General features: G+C 51.6%; 2 protein-coding genes and 1 pseudogene across 2 annotated transcripts; 2 read left to right on the top strand and 1 right to left on the bottom strand.

The window, feature by feature from the left end:
* The first annotated feature begins 487 nt into the window (after positions 1-487).
* On the top strand, positions 488-2,354 carry Lcn9 (lipocalin 9). The gene is made up of 6 exons (XM_036183522.1): positions 488-583; positions 882-1,018; positions 1,350-1,423; positions 1,842-1,952; positions 2,080-2,181; positions 2,323-2,354. The coding sequence occupies exons 1-6, from the start codon at positions 488-490 to the stop codon at positions 2,352-2,354; spliced, it is 552 nt and encodes a 183-aa protein (XP_036039415.1).
* A 5,306-nt stretch (positions 2,355-7,660) lies between these two features.
* Positions 7,661-8,081, top strand: LOC118583128 (annotated as a pseudogene).
* Positions 8,082-22,100: 14,019 nt separating this feature from the next.
* Sohlh1 (spermatogenesis and oogenesis specific basic helix-loop-helix 1) lies at positions 22,101-26,653 on the bottom strand. The gene is made up of 8 exons (XM_036186393.1): positions 26,539-26,653; positions 26,118-26,252; positions 25,514-25,676; positions 24,791-24,915; positions 24,427-24,524; positions 23,614-23,800; positions 23,015-23,091; positions 22,101-22,424 (listed from the first exon to the last, which is right to left on the bottom strand). Exons 1-8 carry the CDS (start codon positions 26,601-26,603, stop codon positions 22,222-22,224), a joined length of 1,053 nt encoding a protein of 350 aa, XP_036042286.1. The 5' UTR covers positions 26,604-26,653; the 3' UTR covers positions 22,101-22,221.
* Positions 26,654-27,101: the final 448 nt, after the last annotated feature.

The raw sequence follows: 27,101 nt of genomic DNA, 5'->3' as shown, positions 1-27,101 counted from the left end.
ATTCAGCTTCTTCTCCTGGAGATTTGGAGTCACATCCTACATTCAGTGACATCCTCCAGGCGGGGTGGCTGGCTCTGCCGCACGCCTGTACTGCATGCCATGCAGATGGCTTGTGAGGAGCCAAACTCCCTCAAACATAAACACTGAAGCCAGACAGGGTGTGAAGACAGGGCTCTGAGTTCTTCCGCCCCCCAGCTTAGAGAGACAGAGCAAGGGCTCAGAGTCACTCATGATCTCAGCAGGCTGGCCCGGGTCCAGGGACCTGATGGCCAAACCCGGCCAGTCCCAACTTCCCCTGTTGCTTTCTGACCCAGCTACACATCACTTCAAGAGGGTTCTGCAGCCAGCTCTTGGATGTGAACAGTTAAGTGGGGGCCTTTGGCTGCCTTCCAACAGGACACAGGATGTGTGTGGACAGAGGCTGTCACCACAGAACAGAAAGGGGCATAAGGGAGTGAGATGCAGGCCAAGGCATCCACCAGTGAGCATGGTAGTCCTGCTAGTGCTGGGCCTGGTGCTGAGTCTTGCTGCTGCGCAGTTCAACTGGGATATCATCGAGCAGAAGAACTACAACATGGCCAGGGTGGGCCAAGCCTTCTGGGGCGAGGCTGGGCTTCATGAAGAGCACCTGTCCTGCCTTGACTGGGTGGGGCGCTTGACCTGGAGACAGGGAGTCTGGGCCATGAGAGGCCCTCTCAGTCCCAGCCATGATAGCAGCCAGAGGGTACCCAGGGAGGAATCAGGCAGAGAGAGGGCTGGGAAGGCAAAAGGAGGTCCTAGCTTGGAGCTAGTGTTCAGAGACTCACCCAGGAATGTGGCCACAAGGGCCAAGCAACCCCAGGGCAGTTACAGGATTCCCATCACTCAGCCTTCCCTTCCAGATTTCCGGGATCTGGTACTCTATGTTCATGGCCTCAGATAACATGACGCGCATTGAAGAAAACGGAGACCTGAGGATCTACATGCGGAACATCAATCCCTTAAAGAACGGCAGCCTGAAGTTTGACTTCTTTTTCATGTGTGTATTGCCGCCCCCGCCCCTCAAGCTGAAACTAGGGGGGACTGTGTTCCCAAGCCCCACGGCAACGTCACACACTCACACACCTGCCCACTGGGCCAGTGTGTGAACTGTCACCAGCTCTCTCGGGGGATCGTTATGATGGTGTGTCCCTGGCCTGTTGCTGGGTTCTGTGCTCCTCCCTGTGAGAAAAGCTGAAAGGCCCCTTCTGAGATGGGGTGGTTATAGGAAACAAGGTACTAGACTTGGGGGCTGGATGACCTCCTGTCATGACCCCGGCAGAGGGAAGCGGCTGGGGCTTGCTCTGAGCCCTCCCCTCACTGCCCTCCAGGGTGCAAGGAGAATGTGTAGCTGTGACCATGGTCTGTGAAAAGACAGAGAACGATGGGCAGTTCACCGTTGCCTGTAAGTGGAACCCCTGTTCTTCCTGCTGACAGCCAGGAATCTTTTCTGCTGAGGCCTTGCCCACTCTGGTGAGCATTCACCCCAACCCTAAAGCAAGAGCACCCCAGCCTAGGGGGATCTCAAGGGTCCCCAGCCTGGCCCTCTCTCTGGATATCACTAGCCTGGAACTACCAGAGAGGCTTGTGGAAGCAGCACACAAAGGCCCATCCTCAGGCAGACAGGTAGGGGCCATGACACCCTGCCACCCCACTTTCATACCACAGGCTCCTCCTGAGCCAGCACTGGGCATCCAGACTCCCACTCCTTCCAATGCCTGCTTAACATTGGCTATATGAGTCAGATGGCACTCATCCCAGCAGTGAGGGTGGGGGATCCCAGTGCCAGGGCAGAGGCTGTGCTGAGCTCTATCTCCATGCAGACGAGGGAGAAAACAGGGTGCTGCTCACGGAGACTGACTACAGAATGTATATCACCTTCTACATGCAGAACATCAAGAATGGGACCAAGACCCATGTGCTGGCGCTCTATGGTAACCTGACCCCTGTCTGCTTGGGAATCCCAGCCACGGGTAGGGGGGTCTCCTATGGGCCCTAGACATGTGATGGAATGATACCTTGGGACCCTTCCCCAACACAAAGTCCCAAATTTGTTCCCAGGACGCATCCCAGTGCTTAACAGTTCTTACCTGAAAAAATTTATAAACATCTGCAAAAAATACGGGCTGAATTCACAAAATATCATCAACTTGACCAACAAAGGTAGGCTCCCTGATCTGGCCCAGAAAGGGTCCAGAGAAGGCAGCATTGTGGCTTGGTGTGCCTGGCACAGATGCCTTGAGGGTTGGGGTGGGGATCAGGGGGAGGCTCAGCAAGTCATCTGACATCCCCTTGTCTCCCCAGATGCATGCATCGCTAGACAACAGAAGAGCTAGTCAGGCCTTCTGGTATGTGAATTTTCATCTGAATGCAGGGCATGGCAACCCGGGGCATTGGGAGCTGGACAGGGTAGCGTAGGGCCAGTGTCAGAAGCTGGGGGTCCATCCCAGAGTGACCATGAACAGCTTGTCTCAGAGCCCACACTCTGACCATTGCTGGGTTGTCCTGCAGAAGCAAAGGAGCACACAGCTCTTTGTAGAAGACTGTGTGTGACATATTCCCAGATTCAAGGGTTGCAGTGGGGCCTTAGGTGGTGTGAGTAGAGCAGGAAACCTGGCCTTGTGGAACCACCTGGATGCTGTGTTCAGGAAAGTGTAGCACATGGGGTTTACTGTCTCGCAACTTTCCAGCCCAGAGCCCAGAGATCCAGGCAATGCGGAGCCAGCACTGGGCATCCTCATCCTGATGCTAGCCTGTGGTCACATCCCCTCCTCTCTGCCTCTGTCTTCACATGACCTTCTGAGTCTGCATCTCCTCCTCCGTCATTAGATTTAAGCCACCCAGGCATCCCAACTGATCTCACCGATGTTTGAAGACTCTTGCCAATAAAGTCCCTCCTTTGGTCTCAGCATGAAGAGGGGCATGTGTTTGGGGATGTGGCATTTGGCACTTGGAGGTCCTTTCTTGGGAATGGGCCTCCATGGTAGTAAAGACCCCTCAGAGCATCCCAGAGACTGGCCCCAGCGTCACCTCTTAAAGGATCCTGCACACAGGCCCTGAGGCTCTATGGAGACAGAGAGGCTGTAAGGCCTGACAGCCCTCAGGTGGGCCGAGCCCTGTCTGACCAGCTCTGGGACTAGACTCCCAGGGGGATTAGTGATAGCAGCCCAGCTGGGCAGGAGTCTGTTCCATGTATTGGTGAACATGTTACGATGGTGTGTGGGCTGACAGCGACCCTAGTGGGCATGTAGCAGACAGAAGTGAATGCTGTACCCACTCAGGAGGCTCTGTGTAAATGCTCTCAGCAACTTTATTTGTGACCATGGCCTGCAACAGGTGACAGACTGCAGCAAGCCAGGTCTCGGGTCAGTGTAAGAACAGTGGCAAGACAGTAGCAAAGGGGCAGATTAGAGGACATAGTCAGGGAATGGGAAGGAGTGTGGCTACAAGGAGCAGCAAGATGGTCCCAGCTGTGCTGGGCAGTACCGAAGGACAGAGGTGGTGGATACACAGCCCTCCACAACTGATAAAATGCTCAGCACCAAACACATGCACATACACTCTCACATGCACACACACTCACGCACATACTCACATACATAGACACACAGGCACACACATTCTCACATGCATACACACACATGCACATACTCACATGCATACACACTCACACACAGACATACACGAACACGCACATGCTCATGTGCTCACACATACACTTGCTCACTCATATGCACATGTGTGCAATGCATGCATATATACAGGATCACTCACATATACACACATATACATATGCTCACACATGTATACTCACACACACATATGCCCCTATGCACATGTGCATACATACAGACACTTGCACACATAGTCACACATACTCACATATTCACACAGGCAAAATGCTCATATATACATACACACATGCTCACTCATGCATATACATACATGTGCACATGAACACACACAGGACACATACTCACTCATATATGCACAACATGTATGTGCATGCACACAAGGCACCAATGCCACTCTCCTCCTCAGCAGGCCCCAATCATGTGGGTGGCTTCCTGCACATCTGTCCCTGCTGTGGTTCACTCACCCCTCAGTCACAGGAAACAGAAAAAACCTCTCAGAGCAGGATTGACCGACCTGTGTCTTGTGGGACTTGATCTTGGTGTTGACAAGGGTTACCATGGGGGTAATCCTGGGGACCACTCTGATTTCCCCAATCCTCTCCAAATAAAAAGTTAGAATGAAAATATATTTGTCCTCTGACTCAACTAACATCCCCTCATCTATGGTGTGCCTTGGCCTGGCTTCCCACCGCCTGGCCCAGGCTTTGTCATCAGCCTCAGTTTTGATTTTTTGCTGGTAGCCCAGGTTCCTCCCAGGTCCCAGTGTGCCTGCGTCAAGGACCACACTTCATGGCACATTCCACTGAATGAGCAGCAGGGGCTCCAGCCTCTTCTCAGCCCTGTCCGAGTGAGGAGTGTCTGCCCTGGAAGACACTGGCTGGGCAGCCCTGGCTGGTGTTAGCTCTGACAGTGCTCTGTGGTGTAGGATTGCCCTGTAGCCACACTGCTGAGTCCTCCACATTAGTGATTGTTGGGAAAGGAGCCCCCAAGGCTACTTCAGGTTATAGCTTGGGCATCAGTCTGTCCCTGGAGCACTCCAGCTGTGGGGCAGGGGCACAGGCAGAGTTTGGTAGCCTTCTGAAGGACTTGCCAGCAGGCAGAATGGCTCTGTGGGGTGGGTGGAAGGTACCTGGCTCTCCCAGGCAGCCCAGCTTCTGATCCTTTGGTACAGCGTGCTGAAGCACAGCAGGGACGGATGTGCAGGAAGCCACCCACATGATTGGGGCCTACTGAGGAGGACAGTGGCATTGGTGCCTTTGTTATTTTTCTTGTACCTGCAGCAAAACCAGCCGAAGAAAGGAAGGGTTTATTGGGGCTCACAAGAGCATGGCTCCTTGTGGTGGGGAAGGAGTGACAGCAGGGTGTCACTGTCACACTGCACCTGCACTCAGGAAGCAGAGAGCAGTGAGCTGGGGTGCTCATCACCCTTGCTCTTTTTCATTCGGTCTGGGACCCAGCCCACAGAATGGTGCCATGGATATGTAGGGTGAGTCTTCTATCTCAAGGAACTCAACCAAGAAACTCCCTCACAGACATGTTCAAGTGCTGTTTCCCAGATTATAGATTCTGTAAATTGACAATATTGACCATTATAATTGGGGATCAGAATAATGGCTGTCCTGAAGAATGGTAGAAAGTAGAGGACTAGCACACGCAGAGACTTGCAGACCACTGAGACACCTGTGTCCCCTCCTAGAGGGCAGCATGGAGATGAGCCCATAGCCAAGTGTCTCCAGGTCCTCCATGTTGTCTCTGCACATCCTAGGACTGCTCTTGCCCTATGGGTTCTTGCCCCACAGCCTTCCAGTGGGTAAGGAAACAGGACAAGAACATCTCTGCTTGCCCCACACTACTGGACTCCTAAGCATTTCACTGAGGTAGAAGGCCCTTGAATTTTAGCTGGATTTATTTTCCATCCTCTGATGAGCATGTATTACCAACAAGTCCAAGTGGTTGCTACTTGGTCCAATCAGCATTATGTCATCAATATAGAGGAACAATGTGATATTTTATGGAAAAAACAGACGATCAAAATCCCTTCTAACTAAGTTATGTCACAGGGCTGGGGAATTAATATATCCTTGAGGTAAAACTGTAAAGGTAGACTGTTGGCCTTGCTAACTGAAAACAAATTGCTTCTGGTGGTCCTTATGGACCAGTACTGAGAAAAGGCATTTGCTGGATCAATAGCTATACATCATGTACCAGGAGATATGTTAATTTGCTGAAGGACACCACATCTGGTACAGCAGCTGCAACTGGAGTCATTATTCATTTGATTGAGTTTTCGATAGTTAACTGCTGTTCTTCACGATCCATCTGTCCTCTGCACTGGCCATATGGGAGAGTTAAAGGAAGATGTGTTGGGGACCACCACCCCTGCATCTGTCAAGTCCTTGATGGCACTAATTTCTGCAGTTCCTCCAGCGATGCGATACTGTTTTTGGTTCACTATTTTCCCTACAAGAGGCAACTCTAAAGGCTTCCATTTAGTCTTTCCAATCATAACAGCCTCACTCCACAGGTCAGGGAACCAATGTGAGAACTCTGCCAACTTCTAAGTATATCTATCCCAGTTATACACTCCGGGACTGGAGAAATAACCACAGGATGAGTTTGGGGACCCACTGTGAGTCAGACTTCAGCCAGAACTCTATTAGTCAGTCAACTGACCTCTATAAGCCCCTACTTTAACCGGAGGGCCACAGTGTTTCTTGGGTCAGTGTCAATTCAGAACCAATGTCCAATAGACCCTGGAAAATCTGATTGTTTCCTTTCCTTTAGTGTAGAGTTACCCTTGTAAAAGTCCGTAGGTCCCTCTGAGGAAGGACTGGGGAAAGGCTGACAGCAGGTGTTTTATCAAGGTCCTTCCTCAGGGGAACCTGGCTGACCCTTCACTCAAGGGGTTCTGGGTCTGCAAACTGGCTCAGGTCTGGAAATTGGTTTCACAGACTGAATTCTATCTTTTGCCATGATCTGATGTGGCCTTTCTTTCATTTGTTTGAGAATTTTTCTGCTTAGACATATCAAATGAAAACATTGTATCTTCTTATCTGTTCCATGCCTGGAAACATCATGATTGATTAGCCAGTACCAAAAGTCCTTATGAATCACGCCACCATAAAACTCACTTTGCCTGTGCCACCCATATGGGTCAGGCCACTGTGGACATCGCTTTGTCCATGCTGTCCATCATGATAGTCACCTTGCCCTTGGCAATTCGCTGTTGCCACCTGGCCCCTGCAATTTCGAGTTCAGTTATACCCACTGCATTAATTCATCCACCTGAGCATCTCTGGCTCTGAGGTTGATGTAAGGAAAAGGGAGACAGCAAAGCTCTTCCGGTATGTGGGTGCCCGTCTCACCATATTGTGCATCTTACCGGATTTGTGGTAGGTGTGTCTTCCGGGCCTTCCCACTGTGGAGGATGTGGTTTTACACAGCATACCCACTCCAGCATTGCAGTATCTCTGAATCTAAAACCCCTTCATCAACATTAAACCAAAGGGGTATCAGGCATCTCCAACTCCTTTTCAGTGGACCATCTTTTGACAAATGCTTTAGACAACCATTCAAACAAACCTCTGACACCTTTTTTTTTTTTTTTTTAACTATAAGAGCTTCCATACTCAACCTAGACTCTCTACTCAGAGGGCCCATGTCAATAAACTCTGCCCAATACAGTTTATTTCCTTCCACTGCGACACGGGCTGCAAGTTGACTACAGGGACTCCATTTTAGCACCTCAGACAAACTTTGTCTTGCTGAGTAACATGCCAGTGACTGTAAGGGAGCGGAGGAAAAACAACCCAAGGATGATGTGGGCTCTTTGCAACAGTCATCCTGACCTCATTATTTGTGCTAATCTCACACTTGGGCTTTTGTAACTATCCGCTTAGCTTGCAGCCATGGAAAGGGAACCTTGGGACTTTCCCCCCAGGATATGATTTTTCTTGCTTTAAATATGGACCCTGGCCCTGCTTTCCTTTCTGCTGGGTACTGGCTCCTTGCTGTTGAAATGGGCAAGTTCATGAAACCAGGGAAAGTGGTGCCGGTCCTGGCTGGACGCTACTCGGACACAAAGCCGTCATCGTGAAGAACATTGATGACGGCACCTCGGACCACCCTCACAGCCGTGCTCTGGTGGCTGGAATTGACCGCTATCCCCAAAAAGTGACAGCTGCCATGGGCAAGAAGAAAATTGCCAAGATGTCAAAGATCAAGTCCTTTGTGAAAGTTTATAACTGCAATCACCTCATGCCCACAAGGTTCTCTGTGGACATCCCCTTGGACAAAACTGTTGTCAACAAGGATGTCTTTAGAGACCCAGCCCTGAAACGCAAGGCCAGGTGGGAGGCCAAGGTCAAGTTTGAAGAATGATACAAGACAGGGAAGAACAAATGGTTTTTCCAGAAGCTTCGCATTTAGGTATATTTTTGTTCCCATCATTTAAAAAAAAAAAAAAACTTGAAAAAAAAAATAAATATGGACCCTGAGGAAGGCTCACTACTGTACTTGGGTCCTGGGTCATGTGTATCCAGATGTGTCACCAGCTGGCTGGAATAAAGACCTTCTAGAGGCTCATAAACTGTTTCTCAGCAGTCTTCTTTGTGGAGCCCCGCAACATCACCAATATCCCACACCCTTAAAATCCATTCCCACACATATTCCCCAGACTTCTGCTTGAATGAATTAGCAAGCTTATTAAGTTTAGTGCATTAAGTATAGTGCACCACCTCATGGACCACACTTCCTACCTCCCCTCTAGGAGCCTGCTTTGCCTTAAGTCTACAGGCATACAAGAAAGGGTTAAATTCCCCCAGTCGAAGGCAGAAAAGGCAAGGGTGTGGGTGTGAGTACATCTTCTACTGAGGGTGGAGGGATTACTTCCTCAGGTGAGATAAACCCTTGAGAATCTGAGGGTTAAAGTTCTCAGCTTCAGTAGGGTCCCCCCACATCCCCATCCCAAGGCACAGGATCCCATTCTTTACCAATTAATGCCCTTACTTTAACCACTGACACCCTCTGAGGCTGGGACTTGAATTTTCACTGTAATTCAGTCAACTTTATAACAAAGACATCAGTTTGATTTTCCACAGCTTGAGCTTTGTGGCTGCTGGAGAGAAGATTCTCTTTCCAGGCACATTTAGAAAACTTTAGATGTTTATGTGGATCTAAAGTCGGTCAATTTCATCACTGAGTTCATTGTTACCTTTCACTGTAGTCTGAGATGTTAGAAGTTGGTTGGTTTTTATCATGGATCTTACTCTTCCTGTCAGTTTATCCAGAGATGCTAGGAGCAACCAACCAGCATCATCATTTTCCTTATTTTTCCACAAACTGTTTTATATCCAGGGTCATCAAACCCATTGCCCCTTCGAGCTCCAGGAATCTTGTTGAAGAGAGGGAGGAAGGATTGTATGAGCAGGGTGAAGCAGAGTCAGGGGCTTCACAAGGGAACCCACAGAAACAACTAACCTGGGCTCATAGGAGCTCACGGACTCTGGACCAACAGCGAGGGAGCTGGCATGAGACCCACCGAGGCCCTCTACACATGTGTGACAGGTGTGTAGCTTGATCTGTTTGCGAGACTCCCAGCAGTGGGGTCCCTAACACTTAGGCTGGCTCCCAGGAACCCATTCCTCATACTGTGATGCTCTGCCCAGCCTCAATACAAAGTCCTACCTCAACTTGATATGCCATGCTTTGTTGACACCCATGGGAGGCCTGCCCTTTACTGAACAGAAACAGAGGAGGAGTGGATGGCGGCACGGTGTGCAGAAGGAAAGCAGGGAGGGGAAACTGGTAGGGATGTAAAACAAAAGATTTAATTAATAAAAAAAAATCCATTGTGCTCACAATTGGTGAGTCAGGATAATCAAATGCATTTATCTCCTTAAGTTTGTAAAACAGTTCCCGCCATGGGCTTTCAGTGCTCTCCCAGCTTCTAGGAGAGGCTTCTGTGACTGTAGATGTCCAATTGGAAAGCCTAGTCCAGACACTTAAAAAATGTATTCTTCTGCTTCTGTTGTTCTAAAACCACTCCTAGTATCAGAATCTGTACTAGTCAGGGTTCACTAGAGGAATGTGTATTCGGAATTTATTAGAATGCCTTACAAGCTGTGGTCCAGCTAGTTCAGTACTGGCTGTCTACCAGTGGAAGATCCAAGTATCCAGTACTCACTCAGTTCACGAGGCTGGATATCTTAGCTAGTCTTCAGTATATGCTGAAATCCCAAAGAAGTAAGGCGCCAATGCCAGTGAAAGAACAGACTTCCATTGAGACCAAGCAGATAAAGAGAGCAAGCTTCCTTCTTCCTCATCTTTTATATAGACTGCCTAGAGAAGGTGGGGTCCAGATTAAAGGTGGATCTTCCCACTTCAAAAGATCTGGACTAAAAGTGGGTCTTCCCACCAGGTGGTGGTGGCACTTGCCTTTAATCCCAGCACTCAGGACGCAGAAGCAGGTGGGTTTCTGTGAGTTCAAGACCAGCCTGGTCTACATAGCAACTTCCAGGACAGCCAGGGCTACACAGAGAAATAGAAAGAAAAAAAAAAGTGGGTCTTCCCACTCCTAAAGACCTAATTTGGAAAACAGTCCCTCATATGTGTTTTGGTTAATTCCAGATGTAGTCAAGTTGACGACCAAGAAAAGCATTCACAGGCAGCAGCCCTGGGTCAGTAAGCCCCAACTGTCCGCAGAACCAGGAACACTGAGGATGCCTCCCCTTCTGCTGATGGTGGGCCTGGCATTGTTCCATGGCCTCTGAGCAGAGGAAAGGCCCTCCAAGGAACTGGAGATAGGATATTAGAAGAAAGAAGGCAGAGGGTTTCAGCAGGGCTCCCAATGTCAGAAGGATGCAAAGTTAGGACCAGGGATGGAAGGGCAGGTCCACTATCCCAGCAGCATCATTGGGCTTACCTAGGTGATCATCGTGAAAGGGTGGAAGTCAGGATGTAGGATTCTTAGCCGGCAGGATCTGCCAGGGGCTGGGGCAGCTGTGTACACTTATCTGGTTTATGTACAGCAAGCAGGGACGAATCTCTGGTTGGCATCATGATCTCTGGTTGGCCATGTTAGGTAGTGAAAGACACTCCAGCTGGCAGACTGGAGCCAGACTTCAGGCACCCCAGGCCAGGCCTTGAGCCTTGAACACAGCCTTCACAATAGGCTGTAGGAGGAACTCCAAATGCAGCTAGCAGACCTGGAGTGCAGCATTTACTGTGTTCTTTGAAAGAACTGCAGTTCCTCATGATTAGTTGCAAAGTTTGGTGACCTGTGCAATGGACTCAGGAGCACTTGGGACCCAGACTCCACTTCCTCTCCTGCGTACTCACATTGGCCACCCAAGGGGCCAAGGATGGCCAACCAGATTCTTAGCCAGTGAATAGCCCAGCCTGAAACCCAAGAACCATCAGTCTGGCCAGCCCCTTGGGTGCTCCTGATCATTCTAGGCAGCATCAGGAGCCAAATGGGTGTAAGAGGAGATGTAGGGCAGGGCTCAACACCTGCAGCTCTGGGAGCTGCCACAAGGTGGCACTGGCCTCCAACAGCTTACTTAGCCTCACCAGGCCTGGTGGACACTTCTGAGTTTTACCTAGTCCATTGAGTGTGAAGACTGGCAACCTGCTTCCTTGTGGCCTGAGTCCAGTGTGAGGAGCAATGTGATCAGGGTTAGCAGAGAAGCTGGGTAGCCCAACCTATGCCCCGCCATCTCTCAGCCACACCTATCCCCTGTGTAGCTACGGTAGCTGGCCCCACCAGGCTGAGGTGCTATACCCAGGAGGTAAGGGCATAAAAAGGCTGTGAATTCAACACTGGTGGGATCTATCTTGATTTTGAGTTCGAGGAACTTCCCTGCCTCCCCCCCCCCCATGAGCCAAGGTCAAAGCCAGGCCAGAATAACCAGTGGTCAGATAAACTCAAATTCCAAATTCCAAGAGCATTTAAAAAGAGCAAGGACATGGGAAGCATCTTTATGTGACTCTCCTCCTTGCAATGGACTAAAAGATGGAAGTCAGGAGGATTGTCCAGATGACAGGAACCCAGATGGATGAAGTGGGCAGGTGTCAGCACAACAGGCAGACCACCCCAGCAGGCATGGGCTCACGTACCAAGACAGGCTCTGAGAAGTTCACCCAGTTAGAGCCAGTATGGTATTCCTAGTCTCAGTGTAGTTAACTGGGTGGAAGGGGCTCCCATGGGTCCCTTGAGAGGACCAGGAAGATGTCATTGAAAGGACAGCTGAGCCAAGGTCCAGGATGGACAGATGTCTGACCCAGCCACAAACACCCTCAGGTCTCACTGAGCCTTGTGTCTATATGCCCATTACCAATGACCTTGGCCTCTCTCCCTTCTCTGATGCTGACATCATGCATTATTTCTATCCCTTGAAGCTGACCACCCACCCAAGACTCCAGTAATGCTCCATGGGGCAGGCGAGAGGTGCAGAGGAGTCCTCTGCCTCTGTTCCCAACACTGGTATCAGGCACAGGCCAGGGATGCCAGTTCAAGTGTCACAGTGGCTGCAATGGTGTTCTTGGCCCTCAGAGAGCAAAGATCACTTTCTCCACACAAAGGGCCTGGCAGAGAGACTCCCAGAAATGGAGGTGTGCAGCTATGACACCTCCCCATCTCAAGATCCCACCCTATCACGTTTTCACACTCCTCTACCACGTAAGAGTTCTCACAGGCTCCAGGGTCTAAGATGTGGGTATCTGTGGGGGTCATTACCAGCTGGCCACATTAGGCAGAATGGTAAGAAGTGGGGGAACCATGAAACAGCCTTTCAGACAGTACTCACCAAGGTGGGCAGGCCTGACAGAAGTCAGAGATGTTGCCACCGTGTGTGCCTTTAAATGAGTGTCAGGTGGGAGAAGAAACCTAAAGGTCCCAAGAGAGGACCAGAGAAATTCGTGGTTACTCCAAGACTAAATTCTCTCTTGGTAAATGCTTTCTTGTCCTGGGCTGGGACAGCAAATGACCACAAACTGGCATCTGAAAACAATGGTAATGTGTTCTTGCACAACTCTAGAGGGGCACCCTGGTCAGTCACCCTGGGGACACTCAGGTGTAGGCAGGGCTGCCCTCCTCTGCCAGTTCCTGTGGCCTAGGCATCCCTTGGCTGGTAGCCGCGTCATTCCCCTGGCCTTTAAGACAAGATGTCAGTCCACGTCCTCAGCAGCTGCGTCTCTGGGTACCAAATCTCCTCTGCCCCCAACTGTGGAGACAGGGAAGATGTGGCTGCCATGGGCTGGGGAGAGGGGGGGGACAAACAAATGGAACACAAGTGACCTTTGTGGCAGTAACACTGCCCTACCTGACACCAGAGTGGCAGGCATGTCATCATTACATTACATCATTACACACCCACAGGGAGTTCAAGACCAACAGCAGCCATGGGCGACAATGACATGCCAATGTGGGCTCTAACAAATGGGCCATCCTAGAGGGGTGTTGATAACAGGGGAGATTTCCAAGGTGGCTCTCTGCACATGCTCCTCGGTCTTACTATGAGTGTCCGATGGATGCTGGAAATTCTCTCTCTCTCTCTCTCTCTCTCTCTCTCTCTCTCTCTCTCTCTCTCTCTCTCTCTCACACACACACACACACACACACACACACACACACACACACACACCTCCTGCCTCTTCCTGCAAACACTCCTCAGATCACATCTAGGACCCATCCAGGCCATCTGAGGTCATCTCAAGGCCCTGATTTAATCAACTTCAGATGCTTTTTGCATATAAAGTCACATTTTTTTCAGAGTACTATACATCAAGACTTGGTGTCTTCGGCTCCATTACTTAGGCAATTGTAGAGTGATTAGATAAAATGTCAGTGCGTGTAACATGAACATTTCATGTGCAGGAGCTCCACACATCTAAACCCATCCAGCTGAGAGAGAACACACACCCTGGGCAGCTCCCAGTATCCTGTTCAGACCTGGAGTCCTCCACAGTGTGACCAACTGAGACTGAGCACGTATCCCAGCATCTCTCCAGTGCCTGAAACATTATGGTCCATCACTGAGGGAAGTGAGGAATTCAGCATCTGAGCTTGAAGCAGAAACCATGGAGGAACACCGCATACTGGCTTGCTCACGATGGCTCCTGCTTAGCCAGCATTCGTATATAACCCAGGTCCACCTGTCCAGAAATGTCACTGTCCACAGTAGACTGTGCCCTTCTACATCAATTAGCGATCAAGAAATGACCTACAGTCGTCCTACAGGCCTATCTGATTGAAGTCATCTTGAGTCTCCCTCACGAAACTCTGGTCAAGAGAACTGCTGAAGCTGACTAGGAGAGGACCACCACAGACAGACAACACTCAGAACTCACTGACTAGGAGAGGACCACCACAGACAGACAACACTCAGAACTCACTGACTAGGAGAGGACCACCACAGACAGACAACACTCAGAACTCACTGACTAGGAGAGGACCTCCACAGACAGACAACACTCAGAACTCACTGACTAGGAGAGGACCACCACAGACAGACAACACTCAGAACTCACTGACTAGGAGAGGACCTCCACAGACAGACAACACTCAGAACTCACTGACTAGGAGAGGACCTCCACAGACAGACAACACCCAGAACTCACTGACTAGGAGAGGACCTCCACAGACAGACAACACTCAGAACTCACTGACTAGGAGAGGACCTCCACAGACAGACAACACTCAGAACTCACTGAGCATTAACAGAAAATACTCCAAATGGAAGTTAGAACACAACTTAAGAGACAACAGCAGCAGAAATGATGAGGAACAATTTTAACCAAGAAGGCCAAGTCTTGGACACTGAGACCACAGAATGTTGTGGACAGAACACAAAGGCATAACTAAACAGAAGCCCTCTACCAACTGGGGACTCGGTACTATTGATAGCTGCATACCACAGTGACATGCAACTTTATCGCAGTTCTTGTCAAAATCCCAGTGGAGTGTTTTCTTTAGGGGAGTATAAAATTTCATCCCAATATCCCAAGGGGCCCCAATCACAAAAATCCTTAAAAAATTAAAAATAGAAATTTTTTTTAAAAAGGAAAACACCCTGACTTCAAAGCTGGGTTTGGTGGTGCATGTCTTTAATTCCAGTACTCAGGGGGCAGAGGCAGGCACATTTCTGTGAGTTCCAAGCCAGCCTGGTACAGAGACCCTGTCTCAAAGCAAAAACCAAAAACCGTGTAAACAGAAAGAACATATTACAAAGCTACAGTGATCAAAGCAGTATGGTGCTGGTCAGACAAATGCCTGGACCTTTGGAACAGTGCCGGGAGCCCAGAATTGTGGGAGGCCACAGAGGTTTCCTAATGAGATATTAGCTGCTTTACCCAGCAGGGCTGCATAAGGGTATGACTTGACCATGTGCATGGTTACCAAGTGTTTGGAAGGGTCTTCACTTGGCTGTGCAGTGTGCTTTGATCTAGCAAGGGGGAGGTCTTTTGCACCATCCCTTGTCATTGTTATAAAAAGCCCTTTTGAATAGCCAGAAGGGGCCAGTAAATTTTGATCTGGGTCCTCCCGAAGCTATCCTGTGTGTCTGTCTGTCTCCCCTCTGCTATCTTTCTATCTACAGATTCCTTATGCCTCTCTCCTTGTAGGAACCCTGTAAAAAGGTGGGAGCTGGCTTCGCACACAGAATAAACCAACACAGGTGAGATAAGCCAACGGGTAAATCTACAAACACCAGGGAACCCAAACCCCATTACATAGGCCTGAAGGGGACACTTTTCCCCACCTCACCCCTTAAACTCAGAAGAGTCAGGCCTAAACACAAAAGCTAATGCTACCAAACCCTTAGACAACAACGGAGGGAAAGCTTGTGATGCCAAGTTTGTAAGAGGTTTCGAATGGACGCCAAAAGCACAGGCAATGGGAAAGACAAATCGGATGTCACACCACTGAGAACCTGAGGCCTCAAAGGATCCTGAAGACAGAGTAAGGAGGCCCCAGCCTGAAATCACAGATGGGGTCAAGGAGCTTGCTGCCAAGCCTGACAACTTGAGTTCCATCCCTGGGACCCATGAGTGGAAGAGAGAACCAGCTTCTGTGAGTTCTTCTGACCTCCACATGTGTGGTGTCACAGACATATGTGCGGGCGCGTGCATGTGGGAGACACACACACACACACACACACACACACACACACACACACACACACGTTAATTAATTAAAAGACAATCCACAGAATAGGAGAGACTATTTGCAAATCATGTCTGATGAGGATTGCTATCCAGAGTTACCTACATGGCAACTTACTACCACCCCTAACTCCAGTTCCAGGAGATCTGTCCCCCTTCTTCTGGCCTCTGTGGCCACTGCATGCATGGGGTGCACAGGCATACATATACACTCATGCAAAACACTCATAAGACATATAATAAAATAAATAAATCCAAAAAAATAATACAAAATTCTGACACCTGCTTCAACATAAAAAGCCCAAAGACATTATTACACCAATCACAAAACACAAATTCAGAAAAAGTAAAAGTTAAAAGTGTGGGTTGGACCAGGCAGTGGTGACATATACCTTTAATCTCAGCACTCAGGGGGCCAAGGTAGGCAGATCTCTGTGAATTTAAGACCAGCCTGGTGTACAGGGCAAGTTCTAGGACAGCCAGGACACAGGGAAATTTTTGTCTCTGAGGGAAAAAAAAAAAAGCAAAATGTATGGATTAGCTGGGGAGATAGCTCAGTTGGCAAACTGCTCAATTAGCATTCTTGAGGCCCTGGGTTTGATCTCTACTATTGCAGAGACGGGGTGTGGTGCAGGTACCTGTAAGCTCAGCACTGGAGAGGTCACCCTCAGCTACACAGTAAGCTTGAGGCCACCCAAGGATAATAACATACTCACCAGAGAAAACAGCAAGCATTCAGGCAAAAGGAAGAGGGAGGAAGGGGAGAGGGAGGGAGGGTGGGAGGGAGGGAGGGAGGGTCTGACAAACAAGAAAATGCACTGGAAACCTGGTATCAGGAGAATCTGCCACATATGATGTTTGTATAAATTCCAAAACCAGAACAAAAGTAAAGCGTTTAAGAATGCAGAATTATGTAAAATTGTAAGGAGCAGCGAGGCAGCTTTTACAGGGGTCCCGCAGGGGAAGAGGGGTGTGATCAGGAGGGTGGAAGAAACTCTGGATGCTGAGGGCCTGGGCAGAGCAGCTGCAATGTCAAGAGAGTGTGACAGCCACCAGGCGCTCAGCAGCAGGTCACGCTGCTCTCTGTTGAGCGGTTGTCTAGGACACATGCACAAGAGTGCACGTCACACACACACACACACACACACACACACACACACACACACACACACACGAGGGTGGAGAGAGGGAGAACACTCCTGGAGTTATTCAGAATAAAACAAGAGCCACCTGCAGGCCCAAGTCAGTCTAGAAGACAGTCTCACAGGTAGTATGAGGCTGACACTCCTGCTTCCAAGGAGTGCTGCAGGGTGGTACGAGCTGAGGTCATGTTCAGAGGAGCCCAGGTTGGAGCTTTAAGGGGAGACTTCAGGACCGCTGGAACCATCACTTGCCTTGTGTATGAGCTAGTGAGGATGTGGACTGGATTCCAGTTGACCACCTGCCTCAGAGGTGGGTACCCCTAGCAACCCCTGCTATGGCCAGGCACTCCCTAACTGTGGCAGAACCAAGTTCGCCATCCTGAAAGCTCCTGAGGCCTGACATCCTGTCTCCTGCCCTGTGATTTCCACAAAACAGGAGGGTGAGTGAAATGAAGTAAACCCTGCCTGGGCGGCCAAGCACAAAGGTCCACCCACTGGGGCTCTCGGGACAGGGCTGGCGATGTCATCTTCTCCAGCTACAAGGTGCTGGCTGGCTAGTTCTAGCTAGACAGACTGTCCACTCCAGCAGCTGTTAAATTCTGTTCTTGGGAGCTGTAGGTACAGAAACTTCTTTTGGTAGGTGCCAGGGTGCTAATTACGGTCATCCATGGTGGGTGGTGGCAGTCATGCTGAGGGAGGGGACCTTCTGAGGTCAGGATAAAGCATCACCCCCTGCCTCCCCTTAGACTGTAGTCATTGACCCTCCAGAGCCCGACTCAAGAGTCCTGCATGAAGAAGGCAGGCCAGCTGGGACCCGGGGCATTGCTGTCACTGTCTACACATAGAGCTGCCTCCCTTGGCTGAGAGGGCTAAACCAGGGCCACATATCAGGAAAGGGCCAGAAGAATACAGGGACAACAGGCAGTGATGTGAAGAGCCCAGCCCGTCAAGGCAAACGCTTACAAAGAGGCACAACCACAGACTTCCTGGTGGCTGGCCACATCACCTGACGACCACATCTGTAAAAACCAGAAAGAACCCAGGGAGCTACCACCCTGGAAGCCACACTGCAGCCACTCCAGAGTGTCATTCCCTGAGCCTCTGTGACCACTGACCATTGGAGGCCATCCAGCAGCCAAGAGTGCCACCAGAGCCCCCTGGAAAGTGCTGTGAATGCCACAAGCCCACAGACCATTGTTCAAGCAACCTCAGGGACCCACCTGATGGCTGAAGGCTGTGGGAGGGTCTGCAAAGAGAGCAGGGGGACACTGGGGCAAAGACACTGGAGGATGACCCCCTGGGGGTGACCTGAAGGCAGGGACAACTGGGGCCCAGGAACCAGGATGCAGCATTTAGCCCATCTGTGGTATCAGATGCCTGCATCCCAATACAGCATCCAAGAGAAGAGGACCTACCCAAAGGGAAAGCATGGCTCAGAATGCACACATGCACACACACACACACACATGTATACATGCACGGTGTGCCTCACAACAGACACATACACATGCCTACACATGCCCCACAATGCACACACATTCCTATACACTCACTCCTCTGCCAAAGGACACACTCCAAGCTTCCAAAGGTTCAGATGTCTGTTCCTGTGGGGATCTCCCAATTGTGTAAGGAACATAGGCAAACCGGGGTCTAACCTCATCCCTCCTTTCTGAGCTCCAGAAATGTATGCACAAGGAGGACATGGGCCTCACAAAAGCAGGGGTGTATAGTTTCGAAGAAGTGTCTGAAGTTTCTGGAGAGGTATGGAGATGAGACACACTTCTAAGTGCCCTAAATCCCCTCCCACAACCATCCTTGAAGCCCATGACTGCCAAAACCCTGCAGAAGGTCTGTAGCAGGATCCTTAAAAAGTCTTATTAAGAAGATCAAACCTGAGCCAGGTATTGGGGTGAATGCTGGAAGATCAGAGAAGCAGAACAAGCCACAGCTTCCTCACCTTGCCAATTCCTCAGCTGATTCTGTTTCCTCAGAATGGAAGTTTCTGAGTCTTCATCCAAATGGATCTCAGCTGAACTGTGGTGCTCAAAAGCCTAAAAGCTTAACCAGCCAAATGCTTCTAGTTTCTGGTCCTCATCCTTATATATCTTTCTGCTTTCTGCCATCACTCCCTGGGATTAAAGACTGGATTTCTGGGATTAAAGGCGTGTCACCATGCCTGGCTGTATCCTTGAACACACAGAGATCCAGGCAGATCTCTGCCTCTGGAATGCTAAGATTAAAGGCGTGCTACCGCTGCCTATCCTCATGATTAATATTGTGGTTGTTCTGTTCTCTGACCCCAGATAAGTTTATTAGGGTGTACAATATTTTGGGGAACACAATACCACCACAAAGGTCCTCTGATACTCTGAGTGCTGTCACATGACCCAGCTCCCCTCATCTGACACACAGGCTCTCTTCAAAACAGTGTTGAGGCCCCATGGACAGAGAAGTGCCAGCCCCTCCCCAGGCCTCTTTCATGGAGTCTCTAAGGCATTAGTAAGTTCCCCAAATAGGCTGAAAACACACATAGGCTCTGCTGTTTAAACCAGTCTGGGAGTTGGGGATTTAGCTCAGTGGTAGAGTGCAAGGCCCTGGGTTCGATCCTCAGCTCCACAAAAAACAAAAACAAACAAACAAACAAACAAAAAACCCACAGCCTGAACACTGGGGGTTCCAAAGGAATCCAGCAGTCTGAAAGGTTTGAGAAACAGTTTCATGTGGAGTCTGAAGGGTGATCATAAACAGTGCCTGCTGACGACACCTGGCTCCCCTGTGAAGTATGATTCTAGTGCTGGACCCCTGCCCACCCCCCACTGGGATTCCCACCAAGACATCACCCGGAAGAAAACCGGGAGTAGGCAGCCCTACTGTGTGTCCTTCATGCCACCAGACTGCATGCCCCTAAGCTTTAGGAGAGCCATAGTTGCAGGGCATTGGGAGGTAATGGTGGTAGGGATGAAACAGGGTTGTAATATACAAGAACCCAGCTTTCAGGCAGGTAGGCCCTTTGCCCCAGGCAGGGCTGTCATTGCAGAGTTGGGGCACTGGGGCCTGGGACGCTCTGAGCAGGAGCTGCAGGGTTGTGCAGGAGGAAATGAACAGTGTTGGAGGAGCCTATGCGGGCTAGGGCCCAGAACCAGCAGCAAAAGTATCTGAAGTGGCTGTTCACAGCCTCCTAAACCCAGCTGGATGGGGACCTACTGCAATCTCAGCTAGCCTGAGCAATATTTTGGACCAAAAAAAACAAAAACAAAAACAAAAACAAAAAAAAAAAAACCGATTAGGTGTGGCTGCACAGGGAGCCACACCTGCATCCAGAGCCTTACAGGAGTAAACACCATGGCCAGGCCCCGAGCCAGGCAGCCCTTTTCCTATGCTGTGTGGGGTGGGGTCTGATGTCCTCAACTCTCCTGGATTGAAGTACTACAGAGAGAAGGCTGCCCTCAGTCCCAGGACCCTGCAGTCCTAAGCCCTGTGGTCTCCCACCACCTGAGCAGGGTCTGTGACCTGTTACTGTTCTTGCCCACAAGCCAGGCTGGGCCTCAGGCTCAGTCTTAGCTCTGGTTCAGAAGAAGAGAGTACCTCTCTCTCAGGTGCCACAGGTAAGGCCACACACTTAACCACAGTGGCACCCAGGGTTTAAGAGGTCCAAGAGAGGATTGGCTTCAGAGATGCCTAAAAACATCCAGTCTGTCTACTGTGAGGGGCGAGTAGGACCCAGACAGCTAATTCTTCCAAGACCTGTCTCGAGACTGACCAAAGCACAAAGAATAGCAGTCTGGCTCAGTCTAAGGCCACATGCTTGTACATTGTGGGCCAGGTTCAAGGACAGGGGAACAGTCACACAGCAGGGCAGGTACAAATGTTGTACCTCCAAAGACTTTCTCTCATGGCTGCGATGTGCACACATTATGCCCAGCACATGGGCATAAGCATACATGCATACCCTAACAAGTACAAACACACATACCAACATTCATGGACTCACACACACACAAATGCCACACAGACACAAATGCATACATACCTATACAGGCACACAAACACACATGCCTGTCTGCCTTAGCATACATGGTATGCACACAAGCACACCCATGGAGACACACACATGCAGATGTGTAGTCTTCTAGAAGACATGTGAATTCAGACAATTGGAGTTGACTGATAAGCTCAAACAGCAGCCAACCAAAGTGAAGCCACAGTCCCTGTGCTTGAGAGACCTGATGTGAGGCCACAGTCCCTGTGCTTGAGACCTGATATGGTTTTGGCACACTGGCAGCCAGGACCTGGAAGTCACTCTTTTCTAACCAGGGCCTTCAGCCCTGTAAATCATGGGAACTGGTGGTGGCGAGGTCCTGGGGGTGGCAGTGGCCAGCTCTGCTCAGCACCCACCTGGACCACAGTGGTTCGGCCCTCCTGGACTGCCACGTGCCCCTCAGCTCCTGGGATGTGTGATGATCTCAGCGCTCAGTCCCCAAGTGCTCCATCCCACGCCACCTGCTCCTGATCTTTTGTCTGCAGTGACTCATGGCAATGAATGGAACATTCCACTGACTGTGGGGGCAGCCTGGTGGGAGCTCTCATCTCACACTTGAGGTTCATGGAAGAATGGGGTTGGGCTGTTCTGGCCCCAGGACAGGGACTGATAAGGGGGAGGAAGTCCCAGGGCCCTGGGGGCTTTCTCCAGATGCAGAGAGCTGGACAAGCCTCCAGCCTGACCAGAACAGGAGACCAGTGCTAATTAATCTCCAGTCTACCCAGAGCAGCCCAGTGTGTGGGGTGTGGGCAGATAAGCAGGGTCCCCAAGAGCCCATGTAAAACAAGTACAGAGGTGCCGGGCAGTAAAGGTGGGACCAGCCCTTCCCTCAGTACATGGTGCACTGGGAGAAAAGATACCAGGGTCCCCTTGAAAGGCCCCACCCAATCCAAACACCTGACCCTGAGGAGGAGAACGACACCTGGTCTCTAGCACAGAACTAGGTTATTTAGGGATCCCTCCAAGCTGAGAACCTCTCTGGCAGCTGCCTATGCTCTGAATGGAGTTGGGGCAATATGCCCAATGAATTGGATTAATTACTCAAAAGCCAGAGAAATTTTGCTTCTGCCAGGAAAACCACTTTCCTCTTTAATACAGCCCTCCCTGCCAGCCTCCCACAAATTAGACCGCAGCTGCAAACGAAACCCAAAATACAACACCCAGCAAGGGATGGGCACAGGCTAAACACGTACTGCCCTGTTCCCCCACCGAGCTGATAACTAAACTCTCAGGGGAAAAAGTCAGGGAAGAGGCTGTCGGCTTCATCCTTCAGGGCCAGGCCAGGGCTGCCAAAATCCAAACCCCACAGCTCTAGGGGGCCGGCCTGGAGCTCCGGGGAGCTGGGCTCAGGGTCCAACATGAAGCTTGGTTCTGCCCTGTCCATAGGGCTGCTCGTGGCCAGGGCTGGACCTCCTCTGCCCTCCACCGACCCTGGAAGAAAAGGGAACGTCAGAACGGCAGGCATGCACCCCAGACCCTAGCAGCAGGCTGGTCCCAGCATTGGGGCTCCCAGGCCACCACCACCTTGTCCGTTCTGCAAGCCCTCTGCCCCTCTGTGAGAAGGGAGTGTGAACCTGTCTCTCTCCTCCCAGGGAGGTGGGACGAGCCCAACCCCAGTGACCCTACTCTCAGGGCTTAGGAGATCTACTCATGGCATCACTCATGCCTATGTTCCCTCAACACTGGACCCTGAAGGCAGTGAGGACATACAACATATGCCTTGTCTACCAGATGTCCTGGCGGCCCAGTGAAGCTGACCTGGGAACATTACTGAAAACATCCAGGACTCCACACAGCCATTTCCACATGTGCTCATGCAGTCGTCACACATGGCACGCTTTACCTCTGCCCCTGCCAGGCATCCTGATCACCAGTCAAGGAGGGGGAGACGACCTGGGGACCTTGGGTCAGAGAGCAAGCTGGGCCTGGGCACAGTCTCCCTGGTCCTGTCAGGTTGGACACAGGTCCCAGAGCCAGGGCCAGTGTGGGGAAAGGCAGCCTGGGCTCAGAGTCCCACTCACCCAACCACCAATCAGGATTGGTGGTCAGCAGAAAGGATGTTCCATCCACCACGTCCGACCCTGCCCCTGTGGTGTATCTGGAGACGAGAAGAGCCCTTAGTGGCCACAAGTGCACCTAGGCGACAGAAACTCAACAGAAACCAATCCCAATCTCGCAAAGGCACTTGAGACTCCACGGAGGCTCAGCCTGCCAGGCCCAAGTATAGAAATCACAGCCTCAGGGTGCAGGCCCTATCCACAGGGCTCTGCTGAACAGAGATCTGTGCTGGCTTCTCCAGCCACGGCCTCATCCCTCCCTCTGCCTCCCACACCCCAGCTGGTGTGTGCTCCCCAAACACACATTTATTTCACCATCAGCCCAAACAAAAGACAATTAGGAGACAAAAATGTTTTAGAAACACATTATCAGAAAGCCACATGGCAAGTCTGGCTTGGGCCTGTTGCCTGGGCCTCCTCTCAATGTGGGGTAGAAGTCAGGACCAGAAGTTTCCAGAAGTGGAGAAAGGCACAGAATAGTGCTGGGCTGAAGGAAGGCAAGTGATGGCTGCCACAGACAGACGGACGGACGGACGGACACACACACACACACAAGCACCCACCTGGCATCAGGCACAGATGTCAGGACAAAGTTGGCCTCCTCAGCCAGCATGCCCGGAGATTCAGTGTCCCTGGCCAGGGATCCCACAGGGTGCAACCCACCAGAAATGATGTCGCTCGTCTGGGGGGTGGCTAACTGCCATGAGTGAGGAAGCCAGGGTGAGAGCCCGGCACTCAAGCTGGAAGGCTCTGAATGGAAAGAAGAAAGGTTAGCTCTCACGGGTTAGGCCAGGCTATTGGTGTACGGTGTGCACATGTGAAAGCCAGAAGCACTAACAACAGAGAGTCAAGCAAGAAGTGTCCAAAACCAGGTGTCCAAAACCAGGTGTCCAACCCCAGGGCAGGGCAGGCTCCTGACCTCGGGTCTCTCACATGGACTCAGATCAAGAGTTCCCGTCAGCGCTGCTCTGTGACCCTGAGCTCCTCCCTCAGACCAGCTGCCTATCCCCATGACCCCTACATTTGTGGCTGCTTAGAAGTCCTGCCCAGCCATGAGACTTCTAGACAGGGCAAATACACATGATAGGAGACAAAACAGCCAGGAAGGGCAAGTGTAAACTGTCATCAGAAGCAACCCCTCCCCCGTGACTCACTGGTACCTACTGACCAGGGCTTGGCATCGGGGAACAAAAATCCCTGCACTGGAAAGGCTGCAGGCCTCAGAGACACCCCAATTTCAGCATAGGCAGAGGTCAGACGGTCCAGCTGTTGCTAGACTCCAGGCACAGGAAGGGCAGCCCCTTCAGCAACAGTGCCAACCATTTCAGGGTCAGAGGTCACCTGGCCCAACCATGACAATGTGCTCTGGGGTTTACCAAGCGGGGAAGAGGGTCTCTCCAGCAGTTCTGACACTCTCCCCAGGGCTTGACTCTGGTCCACACCCAGCATCTCACAGCATGGGGAGTCCTGCACTCTGAAAAAGTATAAGATGTTAAGAAGGAGCTCAGAGCCCCGTAGAGCGGAAGAATCAAGTAACCCCCATCCTCCCCAGTGTTGAGAGTCTGCTGACCAGATCACCCTGTGCGAGACTGTCACAGCAGACTCTCAAGGGACCATCACAAAGACTCTCCAAGCATGAACAGTGACGTCAAAGGTGTGTGGGGGCAAAGTGGTTAGGAAGCTGAACACTATTGTTTAGACGTAGCTCAGAACCCAAGAGCCTGCCGCAGGAACACTAACCGAGCTGCACCGGATGCTTTTGCTATCCCGGAGTCCGGCTTGCTGTCCACACTCTGATCCGCCAGGGTCACCTGCACGACATCCCCCTGCCACAGGTGCCACATCTCCTGGGAAGGCTGAGGAGCCTGAAGTTTAAATACACACAAACCAGCCAGCAGCTCAGGGGATACGCAGTGATGAAGCCGCTGCCCTCAGCCCAGCCTCCCCATAACATACCCAGGGATGCCCAGGGAGGCCCTTGAGTTTGACCTGGGCCCAGAACAGGAAAAGGAAGTGCAGAGACTGAGCTACACTCCTCAAACACCTCCCCGCTCCTGAGTCGGGCTGGAGCGGGCTGTATCCACCCAGGGGCTTGGCCACAGCACCTCACATCATCAGAACAGGCATGACAAATGGACATGGGATGAGAATCAGGCAGCAGTCTTGGGATCAAAGGGTAGGAGAAGTCTAAGTTAAGTGTTCTTGGCCAGAACTGGGCATCTGGAGACCCTGAAACTCTCAACACGGGCATCACATATGGGCAACTAATTAATCAACAGTATTGGGAAGAGACAGTGGACACTTGCCCCTCTCGGAAGAATACTAACTGGTACACGGTTTGAATGTATCCTGGGGATGCAGCACATGTGGCCACTTTGGGCTGAAGTACCGGCCAAAGGGGGCAAGGAGAAGGCGGCCCCTGAACAAGGATATCACATAGACAAGAACACTGACGAGGCTCACCTGCTTACAACTCACAGAGAGCTGCTCCCAGCCAGGAGCCATGCTGTGGGCAAGCTGAAGGAAGTACACAGTCATCTCCAGGACGGAGGCCATGTCCTCCCGCCGGCCATCAAACTGAGGCAGCAGAGCCCGCAGGCGCTCACAGCTCAAGGAGATCCGCCTCCTACTTCCAGACAAGCAAAAAAGGTCTAGCCTTCACCAGAAGGGGAAAGAGCCTCTGGAAGTTATCTCTGAGCAGCCCCCAAGGCCTCCTGAGCAGCAGGGTCAGGCCTCCAGCAGCCTGAGCCTTTGGGACTGTGACACACAGTAACTCTAAAATGAGGGTACAGTCCTGAGGCAGCTCTGTTCTGGAATGTGTAGGGGTGAATCCAAGTCAGGAATCTAGCCTCTAGAGGAACCTGAGTACACTAGTCTGTGGACCACCAGAGCTTTGGGACGGAAGTCGCTGTAGTGACGCCCCTGCCCTCCTTCCACGAGGCTGAGTTTACCTGGGGATCTGGTGTTAATCCCGGCTGGTTCCGATGGGTAGCACTTGGTTAAACCACAGACCTAAACTCCCCCACCCCTTTCTTCGAAGCACTGTGCATCCTGAGGATGCCCTCACCTGCGTTCCCTCTCGCTGATCACATTTCTCCGAAGGCAGGAGCCACAGTTTGCTGCAGCCACGGGAACTGCGCGGGGGCCTGAGCCCTGTGAGGGAGTCGGTAAGTTGTCCCGAGTCTCAGGCTGAGGAGTCTTGCTACAGGGAACAGAGCCAAGACCACCTGTGAGCCCCACAAAAGCCACCGGCACCCCACATGCAGAACCACGGCATTTGGGGGTGGACGTCGGAAAGGGCGTGGCGGCCCGGCCGGGGTCATCAAGGAATACCACCTGGCCAGCTCACGACCCCTCCCCCAGCCCTCCACGTCGAGGTGGGGCGCTTTGCCCGCCTGTGCCGGGCAGGGTGAAGACAGGAAGTAGCCCCTGGGCAAAGCAAGGCCTTGGGACCCGACGCTCTCAGAGCCCGTCTAGGCACGCTTTACCTGCATCCCGTAATGCCGGAGACGCCACCATCCTCAGCGGCCCGCTCCTGGCCGCTGGACGCCATTGGCACGAAGTTGGAGGGAAGGAGGCAACAACCCGGAAGCCACACACAGCCCCGAGCTCTGCCCCCACCCCGTCTCGCCCACACTCTGCCCACCCTCAGGAGCGCCGCATGCAACCAGCACCCGGAGGCCCACTCTCACGCAAGCGGCTCGCCACCCCCACACCTCACGCCTGCCCACCTCGTGCTGGGCATGCCCCGCCCCTCCTCGTGTTTGACTCTCTGCCTCACGTGCTGGCCTTCAGACCACATGACCTGACGACAGCCCACGTGATGGTTTGCAGCCCGGGTTCGGGCTCCTTTGCCAGAAAGTAGCAAAATGGTTCCACCCTCAGGTCTCCAGTGGGTTTCTAGGGGCGTGGCCTGCCAGGTGCCCAGGGCTCCTCTGGCGCTTTTGCCAAGCATCGGTTCCTTCCCGTTCGAGGTGACTCTGTACCTACAGCTCTTTGGAGTGGCCTCCAGGGCTATTTGGAATCCAGCCTCGCCTTCAAGAAGCTCACA

This window comes from Onychomys torridus, chromosome 4, assembly GCF_903995425.1.
Source record: "Onychomys torridus chromosome 4, mOncTor1.1, whole genome shotgun sequence".
NCBI lineage: Eukaryota > Metazoa > Chordata > Mammalia > Rodentia > Cricetidae > Onychomys > Onychomys torridus.
Note: the sequence above shows the minus strand (reverse complement) of the source record. Positions and strands in the feature narration are given on the sequence as shown.